The sequence below is a fragment of the Rhea pennata genome, chromosome 1, assembly GCF_028389875.1.
Source record: "Rhea pennata isolate bPtePen1 chromosome 1, bPtePen1.pri, whole genome shotgun sequence".
In the NCBI taxonomy this organism is placed as follows: domain Eukaryota; kingdom Metazoa; phylum Chordata; class Aves; order Rheiformes; family Rheidae; genus Rhea; species Rhea pennata.
In genome coordinates this window covers 24,612,260-24,631,354 of record NC_084663.1, presented here as the reverse complement: position 1 = coordinate 24,631,354, position 19,095 = coordinate 24,612,260, and the positions used below count along the sequence as shown (strand labels likewise).

Genomic DNA, 19,095 nt, shown 5'->3' with positions numbered 1-19,095 from the left:
TCACAAGCTTTTAAAATTGCTTCTTTTTGAAAATGGATCCTCAGATAAGCTACACCTGTAGACAATATGTCTAAAAATTACACTTAGAGGTATGGTCTGGGGAAGGAAATTGTGGAAATAAAAGATTCAGCAGCAGGAAAGCCATTAGGGAAAGGCTACTGCAAAGCAGACATATTGTGTTACCTGCACACATGTGTGACTTCTAACTTGTCTTTTTTTTTTTTTTTTAAATGAGTAACTTCTGGGTTATCAGTGAGTAAAAATAAAATATTGAAATACTTTCCTTCTGGATTTAATTTCTTCTAAATATACAAAGATGAAGTATAATAACAATAACAACAACAACAAAAAAACCTGCAACACATTCTGCACCCACAGATAGAGGCAAGCACACTTATTCCCAGACGAGACTGGTGAAGATGTTGCTTGTTTGCCTGCCTGATACAGGCTACTGCTGACCATTTGTGACAGCAAGAACAGTGAGGGGAAATGGCTGTTTCATATAACAGAAAGCAGCACTATACAGCACTGTAATCATTAAAATTGCATATGAAATAAAACTCAGACTCCTCACATTTTGTAAAACATGGCAGAGGCTTTCTAAGACAGCGTCTCCACCCGTGAAGTGATCTGCAGTGCAAAACAGCTAACATTTCCTGGGACCAGACCACTCAGACTTTGGCAGAGCTACACAAAATGGGAGGTATGTTTTATTTCAATTCATACCTTCATCAGGTTCCTGCTGAAACAATTCCTCTGGATTCCCTGCTGGAATTTAAAACTCCTCTTTCCTTAGAGAAACGCTTTTGAGCAGAGAAGCTCAAAAGCAGAGATGATTTTACTATTACGTTGTCGTCTCCCTTGGAGTCAATACAGGAGGATTTGCTGGGCAAGGGTTTACATTTATAGCTGCCTATGACATTTTCGCTGCATATAGCTATATCTTTTTCTTCTTAAATTGATTTAGGTTATGCATTTATGGAAGATTATTTGGATTATATAGAAGCTTTTTAATGTTCCTATCAGTATAGACAACATTAGCAGCAGGGAAGCTGTAGAAAGCAGAAAAGGGGCTGCAGAGTAAACATAGTATGTTAGAGGCAATGCTGGGTAATCATTAAATTATAAAGAAACAGAGAATCACCACAGTAGCTTGAAGTGAAATTCCAATATTTATTTTCTACAGAGAACAGCTGCCTGTCACTGTGGAAAATGTTGGAAAAAAATGTGGAAAAAGTCTAGAAAAAAAATCCCAATAAATAAAACAGTAGTAGAGTACTCAGGAAAAAAATGAGTCTGCTTTCACTAGCCTCAATACAAAAGAAAATGCAGGCTCAGTATTCAAGAAGAATTTAAAATATATTTTTAAACTTACTCTTTCAAGTAATGAAAGTGTGGCTTTTAAAGCTCCTTCAGGACGTCCAAATGGGAAACAGTATCTTAAAAAAAGAGAAAGCGATTGAGAGATTAAAATGATCAAATTGTAGTATCTAAGCTAAGAATTTACTCTGAGATGTAACTTTGTACACAACTTGCATTGAATTACGTTAATGGAAGACTCCTGTACATAATGTATTGACGAATGCAGAAGGCCTCTCCAGTAGTCTACCACAGAGTATATACATGTATAATATAGTAGTATCAGGCCACTGGCAGCTCAGGCCTAGGTATGGAAAAATGTGAAAGGCAAAGAGAAATTCTTTCACTTTCTCAGTTATGAAGGATATTTAATGATTTCCAATGAGCTTAATTGTCATCATTCTGGAAAAATGTACCATTTCTCATGTAGACATGACATCTACTGAAGCTGTAAAGGAACACTTGGTATGTCATATCCTGCTTTAATACTGAATTAAAATCAGAACAAAATATCAGAGACCTAAGTTTCCATAGCTATACGGGGAAAAAAAATGACTGCAGATATTCCATAATTTTTCCTATTATATAGCTATTAAATAGCTTGGGAAAGAATTTTATGTTAATTTTTATCAGCTACAACTTGAGATGACCCTCCTCTGTCACCTAATTTATAGCATTATATAAAAAAAGTGATTCTATTCTGCTTTGTTTTTTATTTTTATCTGCTGAATGATCCAATATATCATCTCAATGAGACTATAGAGCTCAGGCAGCCATAACCTCTCCTAATCCTGTCTGAAAATCTTGCTGGGATATCCCCAATTGGAAAAAGGATTTTTTACTTTGCTAAGATTATTTTTTTATTAATATTACTTCTTTTCTAATGGATAAAGGATTCAGACCACTGAATTTTAGAAATACATTTTGTTCAACCAACATAAAGCCCTGTAAATGAGGTCAAAAAAAAGGATATCCAGCAAAGAGAATTTCAGTATTTGCTCTACCTTCTTTCTTACTGTAGTGCTAACAATTCTTAGGGGCATTTTAACAAATTAGCAAAACAAATTTAATAACTCTTAGGCTTTAAGTCACCTCGAAACAGAATACATTTTTAGGAGTTTGGTCTCCTTTCTATTGTTGTATATTTGCATAATCCTTGAATTGCTTTTTTCACTGTTTACTTCTATAAATTTTTAGTGACCATTTTTGAGTATTTATCATTGATTCCTAGATTATATTTAATATTTCAAATCAAAGACTTCCTAGCAAGTATGTTCTGCAATGTAAATGATGCAACAAGCTTCCACCATCCAATGAGTTTTAAATTCAAGATGCATGTGGAAGTCCCACAGTGGAGAAGGGGTTATTGCCCCTGCGCTGCTGAGGAGGCAGGCTGCAAATCTCAGGGCAGATGTTTTGTGGCAAGGAGGGATTTCATCTCTTGGGTAAGAAAATAAAGAAAGCGAACATCTTTCTTCCCAAAAGGAATGTCCTGCAAAGAGAATCCTGTCTCTCTCTAGTTTAGTACAGAAATGAAGTCTTGAGTGAAGACTGCCCTGCTCTAAACACTCAACATTCAAAAAAAGCCCTAAACAACCTTTTTATCAGCATGATAGATTCCAGCAAATACTAGACAGTTTCCTCATCACACCAGAAGCAGAGACATCCAATGTAACTACCATATAACAGGCTTAGCCAAACAAAAGCAGTGTTTCACACAGCACTATTTCAACTGTGGAACCATTTGTCACATGGGGTTACAGAGATCAAAAATATAAGTATGTTGTGAAAAGGATTAGGATTGACAGAGTGATGGTAGAAAGGTTGGTTATGTGTGATAAACTAACGGATTTGGTCTTCTACTCGCCAATTTTATGCAAAGGTTCATAAACTATTAATTGCTAGAGAATTAAAGGATATCAGAGGAAATATCAGCCCTGGGCTGCTCTGTTGCTTAAACTCCTTCCCTCTGCCTCTTCTGCTGGCCATTGCTAACCTGGAATAGTAGCTTTTACAAAATCTTTACTGAGAATGAGGGACGTCACCCCATTCAGAATGGTATCATTAAAATCATTTGATATACAGAAAACGTTTGAGCTGTGCTGTATCAAGATGTTGTTTACTCGTATGTTATTTCTCATCAGCACTGTTCCAGGAACTAGTATGGCCCAGTCATTCTCATTCAGGCAATTCTCATGTAATGAGCTCGTATAGAGAGCTTAAAGTTCAGAAAGACCAACAAAAGTCAGACACATATTCTCACCCAATCATTTCTACCACAGAGAGAATACAACTTACAAGATAATGAATGAACTCTATAGTTAAATTGCTTAAATTCAATACAAATTAGTTATGCCGTATTTAATGTACTTAAAACTTCTTTGCAGGCAGATGATTTTAGCTTCACTCTGTTTTGTCCAAAATCAAAATTGAACATCAGTATGACAAAATTCTTCTAGCCAAAACTTAGTATTATTTGAATAAATCATACACTCACCTGAAATGGCTTATTTGGTTTTCTAAAAGAGAGGAGAGTCTGTCTTTAATTTCCTCAAATCTTTCTTTCTCTTCAGTGAATACTGTTCCAATTCCATCTGGCCTATAATATTAAATATTCAATAATTTTTGACATTTCATTATCTATGCTCTTTATGAAAACTAAATATGAATCTGGGTATGCTTCTGTCAGTTAAACTTCATGCTCATTCCTCTTTGAACAGTGCTTTTTAATTTCAAAGCTTTCAGCTAACACACTACTTTCCTTTCTCTTTTCCATTGCTTTGAAGGAAAAACAATAATTTACAAATATTAGAATAGACTTCAGCTGATGGAAGACTTGAAAATTAACGCGTAAGCTGTTACCTGGTCACAATAACAGCTCAAGGCAGCACATACTTCCCTCAAATCATCCCCAAATATTTAGTATCCTACCTCAAGAAAACTTGAGCACTCCAGCACAACAGAGGGAGCACAACTCTAATCTTGTAGTCTTAGTTTCAACACTCTGAATCTTTAAGATATTTGTCTAGAGGTACAGTACTGCTGAAAATGGTTGGAAGCAACCCACAGTGAGAAAGACCATAGCAGGCACCATTCATGAGATCTCCGGCTTGCGATGAGCACAGATTTTTGATCCTCCATTCCATATTGACAAATAGCAGTATGTAATCAAGACTTTCGTAAGAATATAGCAAGGGATTTATATGCAATAAATAACTATTCTTAAAAAAACAATGGCAAGTTTTTTAAAACAACATATTTAAGTCCCTATAATTAATTTTAGGCCTCACATTCAGTAACTTAAGCAAACACTTAAAGTCTTATCCTAAATGTGTTATTAAAGTTTATGTACTAAAATAATACAACAAAAATAAAGAAAATTAAATATATTTCTCAAATATTATCTTTACCATACAATTACAAGTTTCTCATGTACAGCATACTTTTCTTTCTTTTTTCTTTTCTTTTTTTTTTAACTTTCAGTTACTCCCTTAACTACTCATTCCTGGGTAACAACTGTTGCTTCTCACTTGAGTTTACTACACAAACACTAAGTTTGGATTCACCCTGTCTCTCCTCCAGAACATTCAAAACTGCATCTTACTACAGTATCTAGAACTGAATTTAATGTATCAAGACACAGACAAAGACAACATCATTTTGCTAAATTGTTACTATATCTTTCTCCACCATACTTAGGTCTAGGAAAGATAAGCTGCCATTTGGTCATGACATAAACAATTCTCTCACCCCTTAAATCACTTATACTTGTGATCTGTCCAGTCAAGGTGGAAAGAATGACAGAACTCTTTAAATTATTGCAAAGACAACAATAAAAATCTGATATGGTGAAGATATGTGTAACCAGGCACATCAATGTACTATTGTATAAATTTGATGTGAAAGAGCAAATAACTTCTATTCTCTCTTTTGATGGATGCCAGGATACTTTACCTCAGCCTTCTGACAGATGGAACGCGCTCAAATTTAAGTAAATTTCACTGTCTGATTTCATTGTCAGGAGAGATTGGGCTCTGGAGTGATAAAGTAAATAGTTCTGTCATATTAAACTTCACTGAGGCATGTCATATACATGACAGAAAAGACCTAGGGGTCCAGACAACATTAAGTGAGAAAGGTGAGCCAGCAGAATGTCATATCTGTCAACCTGCACTAAGGCTGGGATCACTGCAAAGCAGGGAACTGTCACTTCTCTGCGTTTGCTGTCATACAGAACCACACTGACAACACCTAAAATTTTCAGAATTGCTAAATACGTTTTCAGTGAATGTTTGGAGAGCAACAAACAACCTAGAGGAAAAAATAGAGTGTGAACAAAAATACATTTGAAAAATGTACCATCTATAGCAACGAAAAGCTCATCTCTTCAAAACATGCTTTTAGAAAATGGTACAAACTCTGAATCATTATTTTGTTTCTTCGTGATAGCAACATGTAGAACATAAAAAATTGTTATTTTCCCAACTCAGTTCTGAGACACATTTTGTACTACTGATCACTTTTTGCTCCTCTTGGGAAATTCTATCTACTTCTGAGAAAAAAGAATTCACTGTCTGACTCTGAGACGATATTAGATAGAGAGATTAGATAAATGGTTTTGAAATTCATGCTCATTTTGTCTTCTAGATCTTTTTATTTAATTCTTCTAAAGACCGAATAACCTAAAATAGCACTGCTTTTAGCTAGTTATTTTTATTGATATACTACTGTGTTTTCCAGGAAAAGCCAATATAAGCAGTCACTTATTGAATAGATGGAATAAAAAAGATGAGATCATGCAGAAATTATGCAAGAACTATTTTGCAACTAAAAATAAAACAACAACGGGTACATCTTTCCTACTATCAAAAATGCTATAGATGGTGATTTGGACTTGATTGTTCAATTCAAAACCACTACTGAAGACTAGGACCACTCTTGCAAGAACTCACCCAGGAAAAGTTATGGATTTTCTTGAGAAGAGTACTACAGTGTTTTCATGCTGTTGTACATATGACACCACTTGAACATTATATTCCCAAGAAGGTGAAGAAGGCAAAGTGAATCTTCCTTTCCTCCACATTTCTTTCCTCCTCCTCATTCTTCACAACTGCTTTGGGGATCAGAAAGCTAGATGAAAACTAACCAGTGAACAGAAGAGCCATTTTCCGAAAGCTCTGTCAGTTGGATTTGGATGGGCCTGTCTGGTCTGCTTAGATCACAGTCTAACTGACACAGACATAATGTTGTCTCTAGTCACATCTCAACTTGTTTAATTCACTCAGACTTATAGATCAGAAGATAAATACAGGCACAACCCTCATAAACTAAAGCTAGTAAATTCAAGTGGGAAGTAGCTGTTTGACCAGTAGACATTGCTAAATAATACCATCAAAACCAGAGGTCAGCCAGAATTCTTAAAAGCAAACAAAAAAACTTGTACTATGACAAACTTGCAAAATTACAGTCCTGGTGGTAGTTACTCTTGAGAATGTGATGAATTAGGTGGTGGATTTAGGTTTTTCCCTAAATCCATTGACCATCTTTATTCACTTGATCCTTCTTTAAGGTCTGGAGTACCTCTAGAAATATTCTGATGTCTACAGGTCTTAAGCCTGCAATAATTTTCAGAGGTCACTTGGTGCATTGTAGGATTAAGATCCCTCTGAATAGCTATCGGCATGAGCGAGAAAAATGGTGTTGTAATACCAATGGCTATTAGATATGCTGGACACTGGGTTGATAGTAGATGGTTTTCAATCCCCAACTTTGGAAATAGCTTCTCCTATTGGCCTGTCAAAGGGTGAAATTGTTAGCTTAAGCAGGCCTGTTTAGCTGCGACAGGTATGTGTATTATGAACTGAACGTGGCTGAAGGTTGTTTTCTTTCTGTGATACATCATCAATTCCTTGCTTTTGGCATATTTGCATACCTTACAAATGCTTAAAGGCATTTCAAGAAGTTTTCCTTGTTAAAAACATAGGCCATCACTTTGGCCTGCCATAAAAAAAAAAAAAAAAAAAAAAAAAGAGAGAGAGAGAGAGAAAGAGAATAGGAATACATGAATTGATACTAATATGTACTTACACATAGAGATGAAAATAGCAAAACTGACAAACAGAATTGCCAGGAAAAGAAGAGAAATTATGATGAAAAACAAAATACAAGAAAAATACTTCAGTTGAAGTCTTACTTCAGAACATTTATGCAATAAATTACATTTCAATGGTGTAAGAAAAACAAAAACAAAACTTCCAGGTCATCTTGGCTTCTAGAAACAAATTGTTTTAGAGGACTTCAGTGTTTTCTAAGAGCACTTGTTTTCAAATTCAGCAGCATGCACAACAAAATGAAAGAGCAGTGACAATTTTCAAATCAGCAAGATAAAAGTTTGACTTCTTATTTCTTAGTAAACATAAAATTACATTGTTCAGCGTTGTGATGAAGAGATTTGATTATTCATTTACCAAAATTTAATAGCCAAATTTTCCTTTAAAACACAATCATGTTAATTAAGGCATTTGTGCTAGATGAGTCTGAGGAAAATAATGATTTGCATTATCAGCTTAGAAACAGGCAGAGCAGACACCTTTTTTAACAGAAAAAGAAGACAGCAAATTATCATGTGGCATTTATATATAGCTTTAACCAGCAGGCACTTGAAGACCGAGCATTTTGGTGTTTATATTAACTACTCTTCAAACATTCTTATAAAAGAAAACTGGCACAATAGAGCCTTCTGCTGCATGCATTTCTAAAGCTGATCCTACATCTGCTTACAGGTCATATCATCTTTTTCAAAAGTGAAAGAAAAAGACAATTCTGAAGGCCTCTAAAACATATTAAAATGATAAATCAGGTTAATTTTCATGATCTTTTAGGTAGTTATATTCTAGATGGGGATCATCAAGGTCCTACTGAAAGGCTAAACACGGATTAAAATAACATAATTTTACCTAAGGCATATGAATATGCATAAGCATTAATCAGTTGAAATTACAAAACAACATATAATGTTTAGAAAAGGTGCGAGTATGTAATACTAGCTGTTCCTTCATTGCCTAAGATGGTAGCTATTACCCTAAAACTTTGTTCTATTATTTCTCAGTAATGTATGATTTGTGATTTCCTTTCCATTGACAATTTCTCTGAGGCTTTTCAGAAGCATATCTCTCTTGATGTGTTAAAAAAGTGCCACTGTGAATATTTTAGTAAGCGTAAAATTTGAGATCAGTGAATTTTAATTATCAGTACTTTCCAGCACTGGACAGCATCCTTTCTTAAACCAAAGGTGAGGTTAATATGGCTTCATTTAGTGCCTGAGATAGGGCCAAGAATTCTTCTTTGAGCATTGAACTCAGGAGAAGTCTGTGGATAAATTTTTGAGGGCTATTTACAACACTAACACATAGAAAGCTCTGTTATTAATAGGACATCATTGTTTATTTAAAAAATACTTAGTGGTTGAGGGACCACACATCAGAGGCTTGGACTATGATCCTCATAAGAAGCGAACCACTTAAAAAGGTGAAAATGGATTAATCAAAGGTTTACCTTCCTATGAACTCCATATACCTCAGAAAGTATTAGCTTCCAAAGATCAAGAATGAACTGGATGATGCAAAATGTTTTGCATAGGGCAGTACATAAAACTGAAAGGCTGTTGAGAAAGCTATCCTGTTCACAGCACTGGCCAATGAACCTTACTTAGAAAAGAGGAAGGTTACATTCATTTGAAGAATAGGGATATAACTGTCCAAGGTTTGACTAGTTTTCCCAGTTTTCAGAGAACATTGCTTCTCATCTAGAAGCACATACTCAGACAGCATATCAGTCTTAAAATGTATATTTTCTCATTTCATTATTCTGGGGAAATAGTGACTGACTTCAAATGATGCTTTTTCCTACATCTGAATTAAGCCTTTTGAAGAAAAATACACCTTTTCTTCAAAACTCCCAACTTTTCCCATTGTTGTAGATGACTGACAAAAAAATGAGACAAATTACACAAAAAATGGCTTTTAAGTCTTTGGATGCTCTAACATGAGAGACAATTTAAATAAGATGCTGATGGACAGATGGAATACACCTTCTGATACAACATGTTGCCCTAAAGACCCTATACTGTGATCTCAAGTTCTCTCCTCCACTTTTTGGACATCATCTTGGAACAGATCTAAGATTAAAGCAGAAGGCCCAATTATCAAAAAAAGTAACAGGAAGATGACCTTGTAGCACTATCACTACAGCATACACAGAACCAAGAACCTGTGGTGTTGGGAATGTATAAGAAGCACAGCAGAAAAAGAAGCACCTTCAACTGCTTAAAACTGAATTAAGTTCCACAAGATGCTGTTAGCAATGGTTCAGATATTTCTTGGGAAAACAAATCACCTAAGAGAAAGTCTACATGCCATTCAGACATTTTTGACACAAAAATATACATGAAAGAATATAACACTTTTAGGAAGAATCACAGAATCTCAGAATGGTTGATGTCAGAATGGACCTCTCGAGATCTGCTAGTCCAACCCCTCTGCTTAAGTAAGGTCACCTAACGCATGCTGCACAGGACCCTACCCAGACAGCTTTTGAATATCTCTGAGGACAGAGACTCCACAAACTCTCTAGGCAATTTGTTCCAGTGCTTGGTCACCCTCACAGGAAAGAAGCTTTTCCTCATGTTCAGATGGATCTTCCTGTGTTTCATTTTGTGCCTATTGCTTCTTGTCATATTGCTGATCATGACTGAGAAGAGTCTGACTCCATTCTCTTTACACCCTCCCTTCAAATATTTATGCACATTGATAAGATCCCCCCATCTTTTCTTCTCCAGGCTGAAGAAGGCTTCTCTCAGCCTTTCTTCATAAGAGAGATGCTCCAGTCCCTTAATCATCTTAGTGGTCTTTCTCTGGAGTGCTTAATTCCAAAATTAAGTTCTGTAACATCAGAAATGTGGATGAGGGTGATTTGATTCATATACTAAACTTGGAGTTCTTGAAACAAAAGTCCCTCACAAAAAGCTTTTAAGGCAACTAAGCAGCCACTGAATAGCAGGGACTGTCTTTACAATTATTGTAAAAAAAGAGAGAGTAGGAAAGAACTGTGAGCAGCTGCAGTGAAAGGAAGTTATCACTAGAGTTCTGCATGATCTGTGCAGAGATCTGTGCGATTTTACAATATTTACAAATGATCTTGTAAATGGCTAAGAATTGAGGTGAGACCGAAAATTAATGGCAATAAACCAGTAAATACCAGCCAAGATAGGTAAATGTAAAAAAAAAAAAAAAAAGAAAAAAAAAACAGGAAAAACAGCCTTCACCTCACCTCACATTGGCTCCTTTGATGGTCATTTGCTATTTCAATACAGATCTTGGTGTTATGATGGAAAATTCCATGAAAAGGTAGTCAGTAGTGGTCAAAAAAGCAATCTAACATTAGGAATTACTAGAAAAGAATAGGGAATAGCAGAAAACATACATACAGTCTATCCAGCATATTATGAATGCACGGTTCACTCATAATTCTTGAATAGGGAAGTAGTTCAATCCTCTCATTTCAAAATGATTTAGCAGTGGTGGAAAAACTTCAGAGAAGGGCAATAAGGAAATCAAAAATATGGAACTGCCCTGGACAGGAACAACCAAAGATAACAGGACTCCTCAGATGGCTGTGGATAGATAAGTGAAGGATAAGCAAGGAGGCCACAACAGAGCTTTAAAAAATTGTAATTAGCAAAGAGATGCTAGAGAAGGATCCCTCTCACATACACACACACATTCTGTCTCTTCTAATGCCAACAGAGAATGAAACAAGACTTGAAGGAGTTCAAAAGTTCAAAAACAGCAGAGTTCTTCATGCAAGACGAAGCTGACTCATGGTCCTTGCTGCCAGAGGGTGTTGTGGTGGATGCAAAGGGCTCATGGGCATAAAGGATGAGTACCTGAAACATAGGCTCACTCCAAGTTACTAAATACACATTTAGCTCAGGAAATATTCCAGGCTGCAAAGAGTTAGAAACTGGAAGAGCACGCAACAAGTATTACATGTGCTGCTCTTTTCTTACTCCAACCAAGTGAATGCTGGAGACAGGCTACTGGATGAGTAGAAGCCTTGGGCTGACTCAGTATGACTGTTCTGTTCAAATACACATGTGCTGAAGACTTCAGAACTAAGGCAAAAAGAACATACTTATCCTTGGTTATAAAGAGGTTTTTGTAGCATTACTTTCACCTTCACTTTTCATATATGAATTTCCAACAAATCATTTTTCCTTCTGAATAGAAAAAGGTATAGTGGGAATATGCTTGAATTTTGAATTTTTCAATTCTGTTTGTAACTCAGCAGGTGGAAAGAAGTCACTTTGCACTTCATGTATTACCCACCAGCATCCATTTCAGACAAGAGGGACTGAATAGAAGTCACAGTGTGAAAAGTAGACAAAAGTGAAGACGATAAGGAAGAAAACAATAGCTCCCACCTGGACTGTTTAGACTGAAATATCAGCCTTCAGGAATATAGTATCATTCTCTGTTCTGCCCATTTCACTTTCACCAGAGATGCACAAGTGTGTGAATAACAGTAGTGGGAAAAGTTCTTTTGTGAACTAATGATTTTGATGGGGACTATTACAATAGAACATTTGAGAAGAAAAACATTGTGAAGAGGAACAAAATGAGACTGTATTGTAAAGTTGCCTAGCACTTCTGCAAAGGCACAGCTAGGGCAAGCTGATTTTATTTGCTAGAGGAAAAGGAATCATTTGATTCAGAAATAAGGATGTGTTTGTTTTAACACTCAGCCAGCTATTCCTTTACTAAAAGCTTTTGCTCTCTGGCTATTTAAGAATAGAATGTATTAAGAACGTCATGTTAAGCACAAAAAGAGAAATACCACTTTTAAGTAAGCAGTTTGTTAGCCCAGTCCAATGTTCTTCCCAGCAACAAAGGGCAGATATGAATGACACTTGAAATCCTCAGTCTGTAACATAGCATATTGTGGTTAGTTCTGCAGAAACACTCCAGTCGCCAAAATAAAAACACTGACCTGAGAAATGTGTTTAGTATAATCATGCTTGCTAACTTTCCTAGAACTTGTTAACTACATCTTTGTCTCAAGAAGCAATACAGTCAAGGGTTATTCTCCAGTCCAGAAACCAAATGGCAAGGTCTGCTGCATCCAGTTTGCACAGAGCTCAGCCCAGTCTCCTCTGTGCTTCTCCTCTTTGCTCCACATTCTCCCTGATGCCCTAGGAATTAACAATTCATTTTCATGTATTTATTCCAGGTTTTCTAAAATATAAACAAGGCATTGTGTGGCAGCCTGCAAGAGTACTGTTACTACAGCTTGAAAGAGTTTATATTTCAAGTCCTAGGGTGTTAAAAAGAACATACGGGTTACCTGAGAGTTCAAAATCTCCAGGAAGAGTGCTGAATACATATGAAGAGCAGAAAGAGCCAAAACTGATTCAGCCTTTCCCACCATGTCTATTGACAGTATTCAGTACAGGCACATAAACCATGCCTGGGATCTCAGAGTGCTAACAACTAATGGACAGTCAGTCAAGGGGCAGCTTTCTGGCTGGTTTTATTTAGCAAATCGGATGCAGCCACTGATGTGCTCAGCATATGTCCAGATATAGTCCCAGTATATTTTGTAGTTTTGCTTTGATTTGCACCTGAGCCCTTCCTCATTTGACTACCAGAAATGACAAAAGTGTCATTATATTGCCTGATACTCTAAAATTCATGTATAAAAGAAAGAGACGATTTTGAACTGCAGATATCGCTGCATTTCTACACACTCCTCCACCTCCTGATTTCAAGTTTACATTATCTTTGATGATCTTTCTCAGGCTAGCGGAAGGTCTAAGATGACCCTGTGAAGCGGAGGGAAAATAAAAATTGAATACATCATGTCCAGAGTATAAAACTCTTTGTCTTTGTGCTGTGGTCTTTCTAATTCTCAGCCTGACTTATAAAACTAAGATGTATAACACCATGGATCAGCCTAGAACTTTGGCCTGTCATGCATTGTCTGTGAAATTCTTTTTTTCCCTTTTGCTATTCCTTAGTGCTGTGGTAGATGAATGAGTGGATGTATTATGTGTGTATATATGTGTCTGTCATCCTCAGAGAGTGTGTCTGCTTCTGTCCTTGGCTTACTTTTCTTCTTTCTTCATCTTTCTTTTTTCTTTCTTTGTACAATATCTCAGTTCTAGTCAGACCCTCTCTGTTCAACACTTCTTTTATTCCTAAAACACTCGTAATGCTATTCAGAGAATATCTATACAGAAGGAATAGACAGAATACAGAGTGCTTACCCCTGTGTAAATGGTGTGTTCCCTGAGATTTTTTTTAAGCATTGCACACACTGTTGTCCTTCACTTAAATTATGAAATAAAAAGAAATATATCTACCTTTCTTTTGAATTCTTCAAAGAAGTTTGAGCAATTATCACTGTATTGTCTTGTTAGGTTGAAACCAGTAATCAAAAGGCTAGGAACAACAAAGACATAGACTCTATAGGAAATATGAATGTGTCAGGTTCTTCAGGAATTGACAAAAGAAGCATGCTTTACAGAGAATAGGTTACCAAGTAAAAGCCAGAAAACCTCCTATCTAACCAGTATGTATATTAAGATCCTTGAGAATATTTCAGGCACATACAAAAACATTTTAATTTGGGGTATTATAATTAGGGATTACCTAATGTTAGTCTCACACTAACAAATCACTCAGGTCACAGATGCCCAGCTCCTGTCCTCACAGATGGAAGATTTTGTCTGAGCCAATGGGGAAAACAATATTTTTGGTCCTTTTTAAGGATTTCATTCTCTTTACTGGCTTGAGTAGAATAGTCTTTATGACTGACTGCTTGCAGAGCAACATGTTGACAAGAAAACTTCTCTTTCCTCTGATCCCTACTGTGATTATAGTAGGATTTGATTTGGGGGATTTGCCGAGGGCATCACAGTAATTGCTTTTGGGGACTGAGAATAGGTTTTCTTCTCATGGCAGGATTGGATTAGTTGAAATAGGGAGACTGTTTTTTTTTTTTTTTTTGTTATTTTTGTTTAAAAACATTTCCTACAGCAATGTACAAATTCAGTGTGGTACCGTAGGTTGTAAATGCATGTTGTCTTTTAACTTGATAATGTTAATGATAATGGTCCACACCCCGACACAAGAAAGGCATCGATAACTTGGAGTGAGTTCTGCAGAAGGCCACCATGGTGGTCCAGGAGCTGGAGCCCTTGCACTGTGAGAAGAGGCCGAGGGAGCTGAGCTTGTTCAGCCTGAAGAAGAGTCTTGGGGGGGGTGAAAGAACAGGCCCCCCCAAGCAACTCCTGGGAGATCATCTTTCACAGTGGTGCATGGCAGGAGGACACAGGACAACAGGCAAAGTGAATCAAGAGAGGTTCAGAACTGGATAAGACTTGACTGGATTAAGCTCTGAGCAACCTGGACTGACATCACAGCTGACTCTGCTTTGCATAGGAAGTTGGACTGGAGATTTCCTGAGGTCCCTTCCCACTTGAGCTATCCTATGATCCTATGTCCAATGCCCACTGCTCAGCAGCAGAACTAGTTCCCTTACAGTCTGAAATAGATGAGGCAAAGGCATCTTTTAAAGAACACGTGCAACTATTTCTAATGTTTAGCAGAGCAAATCAACAATATCTTTTCCAAGTCCTTCGCTCTCTAGTGGAACGAAGACATCATCCCAAGAGCAGTACTGTGACCAACAGCTCCTGAAGCAGCATATCCCTCTAATGGAAAGAACTGTAGAAGTATTCTAGCTTCCTCTGTATAGGGGTCACACTACATTCTCAATGTATATTTTTTCTCTCTATGGTAGCAGAGCAAGAAGAATTCAGTATCATATGACTAGTTGCCAAGCTACAGACTGTAGAAAAAGAATCAAAGCTTCCCATAAACTGCAATGTTGTTCATAACATTAACTGTAAACACCATCCACTAACACTATAAAAATACAGAATGCAAAAGACCATCTTTTTAACAGAATGATTTGCTTTTGCCTTGAATCAGTCCGTCTATATACTGCTCAAGAAAACACACACTATATTAAGAGATCATAAACTCAGAGGAAGACTTTTTTTGTTTGTTTTTTGTTTGTTTTTTGTTTGTTTGTTTTTGTTTGTTTGTTTTTCCTAGTAAACTCTATAGAACCTCCAAAACTCCTGAAGACAATTTTATGAATTGACTTTTATTGTACAGCTTCTCTATCTATCTGGTGAAAGCAAGAGCCTATATATACTTTTGCTTTATCCTCAGGCTACAAATGTATACATGTGTTTTCCCACTATATTACCTGTTACCATGAACATGAGAAGCACAAAATGCAAAACTGTAGTGGAGCAAGGTTGGATCAATGACAGAACCATTTTCTGAATGTTCAATCAATTCATTAAGGTAGCAAAGATGGCGATGGCAGCCTCGCACTCCGTAGCGAGCACAGTACTCGTCTAGCACGAAGACTTGGCCTGGGCTAAACCAACCCTGAAAGAGAAGGGCAAAAAAAAATAAAACGTGTTGAGATTTCTTTTTCCACTCACTGCTTTTAAATCAAGCAAAATAAAAGAATGTATTTTTGTGTGTTTTATATAAACTTTTTAGACTAGAAAGACTTACAGCTGACTAATGTCAATAGTCTGTTTTAGAGCAGCTAGATCCAACAGTAGCCCTCTTTCTAAAAGGAATATGATATAGATGGTTTACAAAAAGTGGCTAATACATCCAAAGCCTTCTACAGATTCAATTATATCAAAATCTGACACTCTACCTAATATAAAATAACTAACCACTTAAAGTAATTAATTTTGTTGAAGTTACAAAATTGATTATAGTAGGCTACAAGAGAATATTCGAGTAATGGTAAGGCACATTAACAAGAATGGTTAAAATATAGTTTTTATATGGTCAGTTCCCTGTGGCTGAAACTGTAATCTGAGCCACAGTTTGATTGTTTGCCTCATGTTGCTTATGTAACATGCTTGTCCCTTTTTAACAACTTATATTAAGACAAGAAATATAAAGCTAGGCATTTGTTAAACGCTACAAAAAGATGACACAGTAAACTTCTAAAAAGCTGTGGGGATATATAACCTGACATAAGCCTTGGAAATGCACAGCTATTACATGATAGTTTTAAATAGGTGTTTCTATTTATTTATTTTTCTTAATCGTGATATTTTCCTCTCCCTATCCCTGCCAAATGATTAAAAGAGGTTATTGAGGAATAACTGAAGTCAAATATAAAAACAACTTGAATAAGCAAAATGATTTTGCAGGTCATGAATTCGTATTACCAATTTAGGAGCAGAAGACTACATTTCAATATTGCTTGTGTATACTTCTGCAAGCTCAAATGTCTAACATTTATACAAAATATAAGCAAAAAAAGTAGGAAACTACTTAAATATATATTCATATCAGGTCTGAGTCATTCACGGTTTAACTTTACAAAAAGAATTGCATGAGATAGGAATTTAATTTCTGTATTCTCTCCCAGCTCTTGGATTCAAAATATTATTTGTTAATGAGGATTTCTCAGAGTTACTCCATAAATCTGTTTAGTCCTGACTCACCTCACTGAAGCTAATGCTTCCACTTCCTCTAATGATTTTCATCTGTTTCTAAAGATCACTTAGAGTACCCTCAAAATACTCAGAATTTTAGACTAATATCCAGCTCATGTACTTTATATAAAAGAGCTGTTGGAAAATACAGTACTTTCCTGAAATAAGAAAGAAAGGAATTTTAACTGTATTTGGGGAATATTATGTATCCTATCTCAGATATAATGAACCATCATTATTGTGACCGATATTCTGCCAGTACTTCATCACAAAACGAACTGAACTATTTCTAATTTTAACTAAATATATGACAAACAGCTGAATATACTTCAACTCATAACAATACCAAAAGGAAATAATCCTTTATTAAAACTTCTGTGTGTTTTTGGAACAGAAAATAATTCTGACAAGAACGTAATTTGTTAAACATCTCATTACTTTAATTTCAGTCACTGTAAGAGATCTGTTTTAGTGTGGTCATCTTTATATAAACATATGTTTTCCTTGCCCTTGTTGAACCCAACATGATGCATAACTCTTGTCAACGCTTAACAGTTATGCACTACAGAGCATTAGGTAACTACATAGTTTCTATTTATTGTATAATTGCAAAAAAAAAAAAAAAAAAGAAAAAAAAAAAAGAAAAAACAAAACTCCCTATTGTCTAGTTCTGTCTATGAGGATGTGAAATTATAGAAGTTTAGGTCAGATAATAATTTAATCAAAGAGTATGTTTTTTCTCATTCTTTAATTTTTCTTTTCTTTTTTTGACTTAAGTTGTATATGTGATTGTATTTTATCGAACTGTAAGGATACCCTTAGTTTTTAAATTATAGGGAATGAGCAATTCAGGAAAAATACCATATCTACAGATATGCTCACATATTCTATTTCTTTCTTGGTATTCTCAATATTTAAATAACATAAAATATGTATAGAGTTAAATATGTAATTTCACAAAAAGAAAAGATTACCTGCTATTTGAAATGAATCTTAAATAAGAATTTTAAAAAGAACAATAAGAAATGGATCCACTTTATGGTTGCTATAGCACTGTGTATTTCAAATAACCTCTCCTGAAAGTTCCTGATTTCAAGGTTATATTAAGTGTCTTACTATATTATTATTATAAAAAAAGATTTTGACCTCAATGCACTGTTAGAAAGCTAACCATTTTCTCTTTGAGTGCCAATTACTTTGTACAGATGTACCTTCAGGCCTTTTCTTTGATTCAGTGTGCAACCCACAGATAGAAAATGAGTCCTTTAACTTTTTCTATACATACTTATCTGGTAGTATTTTAAAAAGGAAGCAACTGTTATCAAATAACCATTTTTTTATACTTGCAAGCAAACCTAAAAAATCAATATTATCTTGGCATTACACTACTAACCAGCCTCAGTAAATAAATAAAATAATAAAAAAAAATGCTTATTTGTTGTTGTTGTGTTGGTAAAGTGAAAAATACGTGCTACATGACTAGATATTAGTCAAAATTAGGTATTTTTGGTGCCCATTCTAGACATTATCAGCTGAAAAATAAAGCCTCGGGAGGTTACAAGGTCTGATCCACACAAACCTGTTTGATATATGTGTATTCTCTGATTTTCAGAGGATCAGTGCTGGTCTTCCCTATTGTAAATGAAATCAGAAGCAGCCTCATCCTCGACTCCTAACCCCCAGAAAGCACAGCACAGAAAGTATTACAAAGGAAAGGAAAACAGTAGCTGTAAACATGGAGGAAGGTAATGTCAATCCCTTCTCTTTTATAGCTGTCTTCAAATGTGAAAAACATTCATTTTGAAACAGAGATCACACTTTACTTGTTTCTGTTTAATAATTATACTCCCACCTTGCTTACAGTTCAGGTAGTGCAAACGTGTTCATAAATCTATATTATCGTGGTTCTGCTTCCTTTCTTTCAGTGTTTCTCCATCCGCAGACCACAAGGAAATGAAGAATTACGTGACAGATGTCTCCGTGTGACATGTGGGAGCCCGCATTTGTACCCTAAAATGCCTCTACAGGTGTCAGTAAATCCTTCCACAGGGGCTCTTGTGATTATTAAAATCTTCTATTTATTCATACCTTCACAGAGGCCAGGATAAACTTCAGCTGATAAAATCAGAGGCAGT

General features: G+C 35.8%; 1 protein-coding gene across 3 annotated transcripts in view; it reads right to left on the bottom strand.

Annotated features, from left to right (window-relative positions):
- The window catches only part of CADPS2 (calcium dependent secretion activator 2), a 321,925-nt gene that overhangs the window by 83,735 nt on the left and 219,095 nt on the right, over nucleotides 1-19,095 (bottom strand). For all 3 annotated transcript variants that reach the window (XM_062583255.1, XM_062583235.1, XM_062583246.1), the window contains 3 exons: nucleotides 15,694-15,881; nucleotides 3,857-3,958; nucleotides 1,376-1,439 (listed from right to left, as the gene is read on the bottom strand). In XM_062583255.1, coding sequence (XP_062439239.1) covers nucleotides 1,376-1,439; nucleotides 3,857-3,958; nucleotides 15,694-15,881 — 354 coding nt within the window. The remainder of the gene's footprint in view (nucleotides 1-1,375; nucleotides 1,440-3,856; nucleotides 3,959-15,693; nucleotides 15,882-19,095) is intronic.